Source organism: Amphiura filiformis, chromosome 3, assembly GCF_039555335.1.
Source record: "Amphiura filiformis chromosome 3, Afil_fr2py, whole genome shotgun sequence".
Taxonomy (NCBI): domain Eukaryota; kingdom Metazoa; phylum Echinodermata; class Ophiuroidea; order Amphilepidida; family Amphiuridae; genus Amphiura; species Amphiura filiformis.
In genome coordinates this window covers 40,010,700-40,022,522 of record NC_092630.1, presented here as the reverse complement: position 1 = coordinate 40,022,522, position 11,823 = coordinate 40,010,700, and the positions used below count along the sequence as shown (strand labels likewise).

Genomic DNA, 11,823 nt, shown 5'->3' with positions numbered 1-11,823 from the left:
TGGGGGTCTAAAACAAGTTTACCATGCAGATCCACTGCATAGAGTTTTTTTATCGATTTTATCCAGATATTGAGCCAGAGGGTTATCAAGTTGCCTCATCGCCTAAGAAAAGTTGAACAATGATGGCGCTATTTAGCTAAAATCTTTTTTGCATCTTCACAAGGGGTAGACACTTGTAAAATGGTATTAGAACATCAGCGAACAGACTAAAAAATGACAAGGGAATTGTCAACAAATGTAAGGTATAACTCATATTATTTGGCTAATTTAAATAAAAGATATATGTAAATAGCGCCCTCAATTTTCACACAAATGTACAGTTTATAGATTTAAAACTACCACAAAAAAGCAAATAAAGATGAATATTTTGATATAGATACGGAAATCTTTGTTAAAAATTGCTACAAAATACATGTGTATATACAATTTATTAGTGTGATAGCAGTTGATACTATTCAGATCTATAATTGAACATTATAATAATGTTTTGTTAAACAATTATTAATAATAGGGGAGCATAATTTCCAAATCGACCCAATGACCTGCTACAGGTAAAATGACTTTATCGGGACATATGTTGGGCGAAACGCGAGAAATTTTCAAGTTTGACACATAAAATGATAAGAAAAATATTTTTTAGGGGGCTGAAGCATTGAAATTTAGAGGGGCACGGGCATATTTTGTTAGATGTTACTAGGACAGTACGCAAAAAATTTAATTTCAGACTATTTTATCCCAAATTGAAGTTGAATTTCTGCTATTTGAAGCGCCAGAGCCAAAGGACCAATGGCCCAAAGCAGGGCTAAAAAGGAAGATGTACAGGGCACGTTTGGGGGCCCCAAATTGTGGGGGCCCTGGGTCCAGATGATGGTGGATGCGATATCGCTATTTTTGACGTCGCCATTGGATTAACACATAATCATGAAATCTTCACAAACAATTCTAAATTTGTTATGTGGTGTCAAAGCAAAATTATCTTACTCTAAAACCGTTGGGGTTCTGCAAAGTACCCCACTGCAAGTATGTTAATTGTCCATTTATAATCGCTAACCGTGTATTGTGAATGGGGCTGTTAGCCCTGTATCTTCGCCAGCCTCGTACGTCCGTGTTGCGTGTCCTATGCCGCCTGCCTGGGTCAGAGCACATCTGGCTCAATGGTAGCTCCGTCCCTGATTTTGGCCCCAAAACAAGGTGTTGAAAGTTGAATGGCATAGAAACGAATCAAGTAGACAGATATACGAAGCACGGATTTTTAATTCATGACGCAGTCATGGTCCATGGCAAAGGCGATTCGACCTTTGTGGCATTAAACCCAGTTAACAGGAAATTAATCCAGTAAATCGATTCAGTAAAGCAAATAAGCTCATGCATTCGATCACTAACGGCAACAAGCTTCGGTCGATTACCCCAGCTGCAGCGTGTGTAAACTCTAATTTGCATAGAGGCTGTACGTAAAATTATTGATTGGCTCCAAACAAAGGATTTGAACCGGTGCACGTAATCATGGCGCAGTGCAGTCCATTCAATCAAATGTTGTCATCAACCTATTTGATCGCAGTGCATTGTTATGTGTGAGACGAACTGTCGCGGTTGATTGCAATCAAACAAACGATGTCTTATGTATTACTTTGTTCCGTGATGAAAATCGTGATGTTTTATTCAATCACTCTTGAAAAATGTATTTCTTTTGTAGGCCTATTACTTTGTTTTGTGATGAAAATCGTGATGTTTTATTTCATCACGCTCTAAACAATAATTATAGTTACATGCATTTCAAGAAAAAATCTTATTAAAACGGTAGGCCCTATGTTGTTTAGAAAAAATGTAGAAAGTGATGATGATGATGATGTCGATGATGATGATGATGATGATGATGATGATGATGATGATGATGATGATGTCTCCAAAAGTGTCCCGGTTTGTTTTTCTTGCCCTAAATCGTGCGTATCTATTAATAAGGCACTTCAATAATCAATAATCAGTCCCGTGACGGCCTCCACTAACTAGCTACTAACTTGGGTTTATGGGCGCTGATATTTCATGTTCACTGTCACTTATTTATCAGAAAAGTGCGACCATTTGTCAATCACCTACAGTACCCAATTTCGGCATACTATATAAGAAACTCATCATGATGATTGCCAGAGAATAGTTAAAATGTAGCTTGTACCGTTTTTTGTGGCATCCTTCAGAAGTGAGCGGTCCGATACCAATATTTTCGGTCAAATCTCCATTCAATTAACACGGGGAGTTGGCTAGCTATGCCTTGCCCTCACTCATATTTTACAAAAGTGCGACTATTTCTGAACATCTAACCTAGCTGTAATTTTAGGTCATGTTAGAGAAATATATTTGCTAGAAGTTTGGAGAATAGCTAACATATTGGCTGGTTATTTTTCACACAGTGATGTTAACTAGGCAAGTGCCCATTCTTCCAACGTAGATCATTTGTAAAGGTCACGCGTCAATGGTGAGAGCACTGTGTATTGTGTATAGGAAAACGGACAGTAACTGCAGTATGTCTCACTGCACGGATTTTAATCTCACTGCACGAATGTGCCAGCAGGCACTTTAAAATAGCCCCTGATTTACGTAAGTGTCGTGTAAATCTGAATAGGACACAAAACAAACGGGTTGACCAGGTCTCACGTACGCTGCCAAGCACATACAATGGAATTACATATAGTTACAGGCCAGGTAATGACAAATCAGTGCTCAATATAGGAAAATACAGTCCCGATCCTGCTGTGAATTAGCCGAACAGAGAACAGTCAAAATCATAATACATCATTGCCCATCTACCTTAAAGCAAGTACGACGTACTTGATTCATATTCAATTACACAGGGCACATCACGCAAAGTCCAGGGTAGGGAATAGCCCTAAATCAAAATAAAATTATGTTCCACACTATCTCGCTTACTATTTGGATACTATCACCTGTGTAAGGATCTTGTATGCATTCTCACAAATTTCTTTTGCTCGGTGCCAGTCAGTTATTCGCCTGTGAATGTGGTCCGGGAAGCTGCTCCGTGTCAGTGCATTTTGCTCTTGTGTCAGTTGGTTAACTGCTTGGTTACTGACATGTGTTTAGAGTAAGAGTAGAGTATTGAAGTAATCCTGTGTGTAATTTTGGTTCATTTTTATGGACAGATATGTCCTTGTGAATAGCTATAAGTTTCTTTTTGAGCCCAGTTTAGATAGTGGTAAGAAATAGCTGCGATTGTTAAGTACATACCTTTTACATAGTGTTCCAATGTACAGGGAAGAGCTCCGATCATGATAGGCTGGTATATCCTTGGTAAGGAAGAGCTCAATAAGGATACATTGTCCAAGGTATAGGAATAGTCCCAATCATCTAAGTGTCTAAGTTAGGGAATAGCCTCAAATCACAGTGCTTCGTGTCCGAAGAATGGAATGCCTTCCACTATTATCGATTGTGTCAAAGACAGGGATTAGACCAAGATTATGATAAATAGTGGTAAGGAATAACTCCGACTGTGATATACGTAGTGTTTCAATGTACAGGGAAGAGCTCCAATCTCGAATAGGCTGGTATCCTATAAGTAAGAAAGAGTGTATCCAAAGTATAGGAATAGCCCAACCATCTAAGTTTTTTCAAAGGTTTGGAATTTCCCCTTAATGACAGTACTATGGTATGAACGGACAGAAATTATACCAAGATTATCATGATAAAAAGGGATAAGGAATAGCTTCGATAGTGATACGCATGATAGTTCTCAATGTACAGTGAAGAGTTCCAATCGTGATAGGCTATTATCCTAAGTAAGGACGAGTTTCATCAGGATAACTGTCTTTTGGTATAAGTGATAGCCCGAATCATCTAATTATCTAAGGTATGGTAGAGAGTAGCCTTAAATCACAGTGCTTAGTATCCAAGGTATGGAATGCTTTCCACCATTATCAATTGTGCCAAAGACAGGGATTAGGCTAATAGTATGATAGATCAAAGATACGGATAAGCTCAAGATTAGGATAAAAAAATGTTCAAAGTATGGAATAGCTATATCAAGATACCTTGGGAATTCAATAAAACAAATTCACTAAAGCTACAATGACAATAAATATATACTGCGGGCAACAGAGGGAAAAACCCATCATGATTAAAAAAAAAACATTCCAAGGCAAGAAATCTCCTCTATGGTTCATAGTATGCAAAGTAGGGAATAACCTAAAATTAATATACATGGTGTTCAAAGTAGGAGACAATAAGCAGAGTTCTACAAGTCTTTATACATACCACATTGTTTCTGCTATTATGGACACCTTATTTCTCGCGCTTAATTTATGCGGTGTGCTAAAAGGGTCAACCAAATATCAGATCTTTTGGGAACGTTTAACAACCTGGATAGCTTATACCTCTTGCGCCGTTAATCCGATTCTGTACGGCGGACTTAACAAACAGGTGCGTTTGGAAATATAGAAATGGTGGGTATTTCATAATCCATGTCGCAAGCGAGCGGACAGAGAAGATGGAGGTGCAGATGGTCCGGAAGATTTCTTTAAATTTTTAGCCTTTTTAATATAACAACTTCTGTTAGAGTATCAAATTCCAGCCAAGAAGGAAGGAAGAAAGAGCTCAATCATACATCAGGATATTCTGGCAAGGTGTAGGGGACAGCTCTAAATTAATTATCTAAGTATCTACGGTAAGGGGAACCCCCCAAATCACAATGCTGTTTTATTGTACAAAGTATGGAATTCCACCATCATCCATAGTGTCAAAGATACGGATAAGCCCAAGATTAGGATAAAAGTCATGATGTTCAAAGTAAGAAATAGCTATATCAAGATAACTTGGGACTTAAGTAAAAAAAATTAAAAAAAAGAAGCTACAATGACAAAAAAGATAACATTACGGGCAACATAGAGAAAACAAACCCATCCTTAAATAAACATTGTCCAAGGCAAGAAATATCCCTATGGTTCATAGTATGCAAAGTAGGGAATAACCTAAAATTAATATACATGGTGTTCAAAGTAGGAGATGATAAGTTCTGCAAGTCTCTACATATACTTGGGTGACGTATTATGTGGGAGTACACTTTTAATTTCAAATTACATTGCAACAACAGTTTAATTTACGCGCCATTCCCACAGAGGCTCAGAGCACTTGCCAAATACAACTTACGTTATACATCACCAACTTGAAATATGGATTTGAAGATAAGCTACATGAAAAAATTAAAACCCACGCAAGACTTGGCGTGATTTAAGTATCTCAACCAGCATTACGCTACACAAACCCCAGGATTTAATTACTCAAATCCAATATTTTCACCACCATCCATCAATCAAAATAACTTTTACATCTGAACATGTTTCTTAATTAATTCCCTCACTTTTAATCATCTGAAAGCTATTTTGATGTTTATATTTTTTTATCACAGGTAACAAGTTGTTGTCAAATAATGTATTCTGCCGGCAAGAGACAGGTGCAGTACTAATTAAACCTTGCGTATAATAGTGTCTCTACTAATTCTTCCCCATTTTACTCTATGCTACAAGCAGCAGCGGTAACTCAGACAGCGAGATGCAACTTGCTCGTTGCTTACGTCATTCGAACGTCATTTATTTCAACAATAATTTGTTTAATATCTGCTGAATGTCGGAGAGAAAGTTTTGTATTCATGGTACATCATCTCATGTTTATTAGCAGACGGTGTTTGCTGTCCAGTATGAAGATTGGACAACCCGAACAAACCCAAATGGATGTCGTTAAACTGTCTACTTGTTTAGTTCTCTCTCTACTGAATGAGTTAATCGCTGATGAGAATTTTAAAGGTTCGGCATGCAGCGTGGGAGGACGTACATAGCCTGTGATGTTGTCGTGTCGATTTTAGCGGTATTGGTATTATGTGTGAGATAGAAAGAGGAACGAGGGTGGTGAATTCACATAATAACTGCGTCGCGTTACGAACAGTTCATTTTAGCAGCTGTTTAACTACTTTTAAGTCATAATACTCCTGCATTGGCAAAAACGAACTACATCTTGCTCTAAGCATGGATAACGTAACCTGGAACAACGATACGGATATAGATTGTTGCACATTGGGGCTCGTAGATGTATTGCAGATTTTATTTATGTCTTTGATTGACCTCATCGCTATCATATGCAATACTATCGTGATTTTAATCATCATCAAGACACCTCATCTTAGACATTTAACTCATCTATTTGTGTTAAATCTCTGCATCTTAGATTTGCTCTGTGCTATTATCGTGATACCTTTTTCTATTGTAACCATCGGTCTTGGTTATTGGCATTTTGGGGATGGATATTGCAAGGCGAATGGATTCTTCAATTCTTTCTTTGCATTTTCATCTATATTAACACTTTGTGTTATCAGCTTGGAACGCTACTTCTCCATAGCACATCCCATGTCTCATGCAGCTACGATGACTTTAAAGAAAGTAATTGTATTGGTGAGCTACATATGGATTCAAAGTGGGTTGTTTGCTTTGCCACCAATTCTAGGTTTAAATTCTTATGAATACAACGCTAATAGAGGACATTGCACTTTTGTTTGGCAACAATCTACACCTCACATCGTGTATATGTGTATAATTGGGTTGGTTTGTTTTCTTCTACCAGCAGTTATCATTTTGGTAACATATTGTAATGTATTTCGCGTAGCACGATTAGCGGCGAGACAGGTGGTTCCTTTCTCCAACGCGGACACTTATGGGTCAACATCACAAAGCAGAGGATACCCGAACATGCCACAGGTAGATATGGATCAGAGTAACAAAGACAAAACGAATGGGAACATGTCAGGAACTGATCTCGGAAGTCATATAGCCGGGGGTACCGAACGTTATCAGAACCAAATGGCAGGTGATAAAGGTAAACCGGGTACTGGTAAAAGCGCGCTACAATCTGTCAAGGCTTTTTTCGCTGTTACCAGCGGCGACATCAAAGCTGCCAAAACAATTATATTGATTACCACACTGTTTCTGCTATTATGGACACCTTATTTCGCGCTTCATTTATACGGTGTGCTAAAAGGTCAACCAAATATCAGATCTTTTGGGAACGTTTAACAACCTGGATAGCTTATACCTCTTGCGCCGTTAATCCGATTCTGTACGGCGGACTTAACAGACAGGTACGTTTGGAAATAGAGAAATGGTGGGTGTTTCATAGTCCATGTCGCAAGCGGGACAGAGAAGATGGAGGTGCAGATGGTCCGGAAGATTTCTTTCAATTTTTAGAAAGGACTAGCATGTTGAATAGAACAACTTCTGTTAGAGTGTCAAATTCCAGCCAAGAAGGACGGACGTCTCCTGCCAATCCTATTATGGAAGTGTCAGAAAACGCCGAGTAAGACTTTCTAAGATTTATCAATGGTTATGTAGTCGTGTAAAAGTTGCCTGTAATTGTAAAATGTTTGCCTTCTAACCAAATAGAGTTGACTGAAATTTAGGCGTGTCTAAATCTGTACCCGATAATGAAAGTAATATTTTAATAGCCTGGGTGTCTTACAAATAAATAAATCTATATATTTCAAAATAATAACGTAAAAAAACATTATAAGATTGCCTTCAGAAAAAAGTATTATAATATAGTTGTAGCTAGTTGTAGGCGAGTCATTAAAATCTAATAAACAAGCCAGGAGTATTACTCAACTTTATTTTTTGTCATGTAGCATTAAAAGCTTGTATAAATAAAAGTGCTAATAATGTAAATAAAAGACTATCATGTATATTTATAAAATTCAAAATAGATTACTGTGTCGCTTACATCACAGATTCTAGAATCTGTGCTTACATAAGCACAAGGGCTGTTGAATAATATAAGATATTGAATAGAGATGGATTAAATGATTAATAGGGATTAATTAAGACCTGCGGCTTAACATAATTTATATTTTTGGAAAATAAAAGTATACTCATTTACAAGAGGAAGTATATATTTTTTGCATTCATGATACCGTATTCATATCACGCCTTTGATAGCCTCTGGGTGTGCATCTAGAGCTATATAGCCAATTTATTTAAAAAGCACTTGGCTTTGTGTGCGTTATATATACTATCTATCGCATCACATACAGTATCTATTACGTGGACAATTAGAGTTTGATCATCGGTAATACTATAGCCTTACATCTGCCTGAGGAGACGTACTAAAAGATCAATTAAATGGCTTATGGAAGGTTATTAGCCCATATAAGGAAACATCCCTTAATTGGATAGGATTCTTATCATATTCTGGATATTTATGACTAGTATGATAATTTTATTTGAAAATAAGCGTATAACAGAATTCTAACAGAATTTTTAAGTTTGCAAATGGAAATGAATATGTGAAAGAGAATGGTATGGTAGAGAGGAGGAAGAGAAATGTTAAGTATAGTAATATGGTGGAGTTAGAATACGCGGGAAAGAGGTACTTATGGCAAAATCAAAGAGAAAAGGAAGTATAAAGAAAATGTATGTCGAAAATAGAACCGAAAACAGTGCCTTTGACATATACCATGGCATAATAAGAGCACCATAAAGAGCTAGATACTTCAACAAAACCCTTGTATTGTACTCATGTACTATGGCGAGTGTTTTTTCACCCTTTGTCGCACTTTTACTTCGATTTTCTCCCGATAAACATCCAAGTAATTGATGACGTTCAAGGTGTTGTTTATTTGATCTCTACCCGATTCTCACCAACCAGGCGCAAATAGCCTCAAAACAAAATGCCAGGAAGCTGCTTGCACGTTTAACACTACCTCAAATAATAGAGAAAAAAATAAACTGCTCTTTACGAAGTGAGTACCATTCACCAGCTGGATGATGTGTTGTTTGTTTGTGTGGGGGTGTGTTGTGTGTATGTATTTGAGTAGGGGTGGGTGGGGTGTGTTTGTGTAGGGGTTGAGTGTGCGGGGAGTATAGGCTATGTGTAAAAGTGTTTGTAAGCGAAAGTGCGGATGTACTGGTGCATGCATTATTTGGTCACTAGTTGAAAATTGAAAAACATACAGATGTGGGGGTGTTCGCATGGAGGCGTGTGTGGGGTGTGTTTGCTTGTATTGTATATACACGTGAGTGTAAACGAATTTAGCATTATTGTTGACTCTATTTATCCACACCAAACCTCACTATCGTTATAAAAACAGTAAAGAGTACCCTGCAAATCTCATTGCAATCGGCCTTGCAATCGGCCATAACTACACTAGTCAAAAAGAAACTTATAATTTATTATTATAATAAGAAACTTATAATTTTTCACAAGGTCATATCTTAAAATCCTGTACATCAAAGTGAACCAAAATTACACACAGGATTACTTCAATACTCTACTCTAAACACATGTCAGTAACCAAGCAGTTGTCCAACTGATCTGACACAACAGCAAAATGCACTAATATGGAACAGCTTCCTGGACCACAATCACAGTCCAAAAATGGCACCTAGCACAAGAAATCTGTGAGAATGTTCTTGCACAGATGAAAATTCCCCAAGAGTAAGTGGAATATTGTGCAACAAGACCTGTTTCTTAAAGAAAGTGCGTGAAAAACAGAAAGCAGTACCGTTTTGTAAATCACCATCTGTTCAACGACTTGCACATATCTTGTGCTGGGTGCCAATTATTGGGCTGTGAATGTGGTCCAGCACAGTATCTGTGAATCCAGGAAGCTGTTCCATATCAATGCATTTTGTTGTTGTGTCAGTTGGACAACTGCTTGGTTACTGACATGTGTTTAGAGTAGAGTGTTGAAGTAATCCTGTGTGTAATTTTGGGTCATTGTGATGGACCGGATTTGAAGATATCACCTTGTGAAAAATTATAAGTTTCTTTTTTTGGCTTAGTGTATAAAGTTCTGATTATGAGAACAAACGCAAACTAGAATAATATATTCATTTGCAAATCACTATAAAGCGTGTCCAGTAACAAGTTTAACTTCTAGGCAGATCATCAGTAAAGCGATTTTGTCATTCACGTTATCCCCTGGGGATGACTACAAAATACGCATTAAGATAGAGTTTTCATCCCCGCATTATTAGCTTAAGTAATCTTTTGTAGGTCAGTAAGATCTTGGAACATGAACTGGGTGAAACAACGCACATACAATTCTGAGAGTTGTCAAGTATTTTTTCATCATAATGGATTTACAAAAAAAAAGAAGAAGAAGAAAAAGAAGATTACTCAGATAACATTGATGAGAACGTGAAGTAGGTTTGGGTCAAAATGTTAAATTTAATGGATAATATTTTAATATAGCCCATGCCCGCTGGCAATACTTTATTTCAATTCTTTTTAGATATTGCAGTTAATGTGATATGTCAGAACAATTATGATTTAAACGACATTAAGTATGTCAATGTACCATTTAACACATGTATTCAGAATAGTACAATGTGTTACCACGTATTTGGCAAATTTTAATTTGTCGTAAGCACTTGTCGCGTTATAGCGTAAAACATTTCTCAATAGCCCGTGTCGCATAAGATTATTAAAAACTGCAGTAATATAACTTCAATTTAGCGTGGAGAAACAAATGTACTCGGTTTTTTTTATAGCGTATGCTTTAAGAAGTAATATAAATGTTTATGGCAGGGCAGTGCACCAATCATAACGCAACATGATTGTGATGATCCATGAAGTGATTTCGGATGCCATTTCAGAGTGCGTTTCGCCTGCGTCGTGTCATCTTCATCTTTATTTTAATTCTCTCTTGGCGGGCGTCGACTGCAGACGACAAGTTTTTTAAAAAAAATCAAACATTTCAGAATTATAAATGTGCATGGCCATATTTGGATTCAGCGTGAAAAATGCATAAAAATGAATACAAACAAGCCCAGTGTCGGTTCAGTGGTTCTTGAGATAACTCTTGATATTTTCAGAAAATATCTGAAAACTTGGACATTTTATATATTGAATCTTGTGGCTATCGCGAAGAGCATAATAAAGAGAGAACACTTGAGAAAAGTTCAATGTTTATGATGTTTATGACAAGTATAATATTAATATAATAATATATAACACTGTGAATTATACATTATGATGTGTTATGATGAAATAATAAAAATGTGATTTACTAAGTAAAGGTGACTGTGTCTGCCTGTTAATGAGTTGTTTCAAATTGAGATTTAGTTATGTAAATTGGAACCTTTACCAGATGCATAATCGAAAGGAGACTGATTCACACTGCAATATCTCTTGGACATAACAACTTGTCTGTTGGTTGCCGGGTGGTTAGATAAGTCCCTGGTTAGACCAATGATGGTTAAAATATACATGGTCACAGCATGTGTGGAATGTCTCTGATGGTCAGTCAAACAAATTTCGTCGACTGTCTGCTGTAATGGAAACTGGGGCAGCTTATGCGTGGGTTTGAGTGCAATGTACTGATGTTCAATCTGTGATGTTTGACTGTGGTCAACATTTTTACTTGACCATTTCTGCATTGCATATATTTTGCAAGAATATTTATGTATGTCAAATTCGGTTAGCGCCAGTCGCCAGAGTAGTTTTTTCACAAATGCTACTTCAGGTAATGCAGAGGCATACTATTCAGCGATCCGTATTCCGTAATACAAGCCCTCCGCTTTTTCGGACTCTGTTTGCCCTATACTATTTGTTGAAATGACCGATTTGAAAGTAAACACCTTTACGTTTGTCATGTACTTCATGCGTAAAGTCGGCTGGATTTGAAAGATTTGTACTTAGTGTCATTTAAGACATTTCATATATGACCATTATCTTCAATGCCCGGCGTAATGTCAAAAATACTATTTACATTGAATTGTGCATGGTATAAAACATTAAGGTAAGATACAAACAATTATGTTAAAAATACAGGCTATA

The 11,823-nt window shown here is 37.0% G+C and overlaps 1 protein-coding gene across 1 annotated transcript; it reads left to right on the top strand.

Annotated features, from left to right (window-relative positions):
- Nucleotides 1-5,546: 5,546 nt before the first annotated feature.
- Nucleotides 5,547-8,877, top strand: LOC140148494 (probable G-protein coupled receptor). The gene is given in 2 exon segments (XM_072170476.1): nt 5,547-7,047; nt 7,050-8,877. Coding segments are annotated over 2 exon segments (1,323 nt in total). The 5' UTR covers nt 5,547-6,023; the 3' UTR covers nt 7,349-8,877.
- The last annotated feature ends 2,946 nt before the right edge of the window (nt 8,878-11,823 follow it).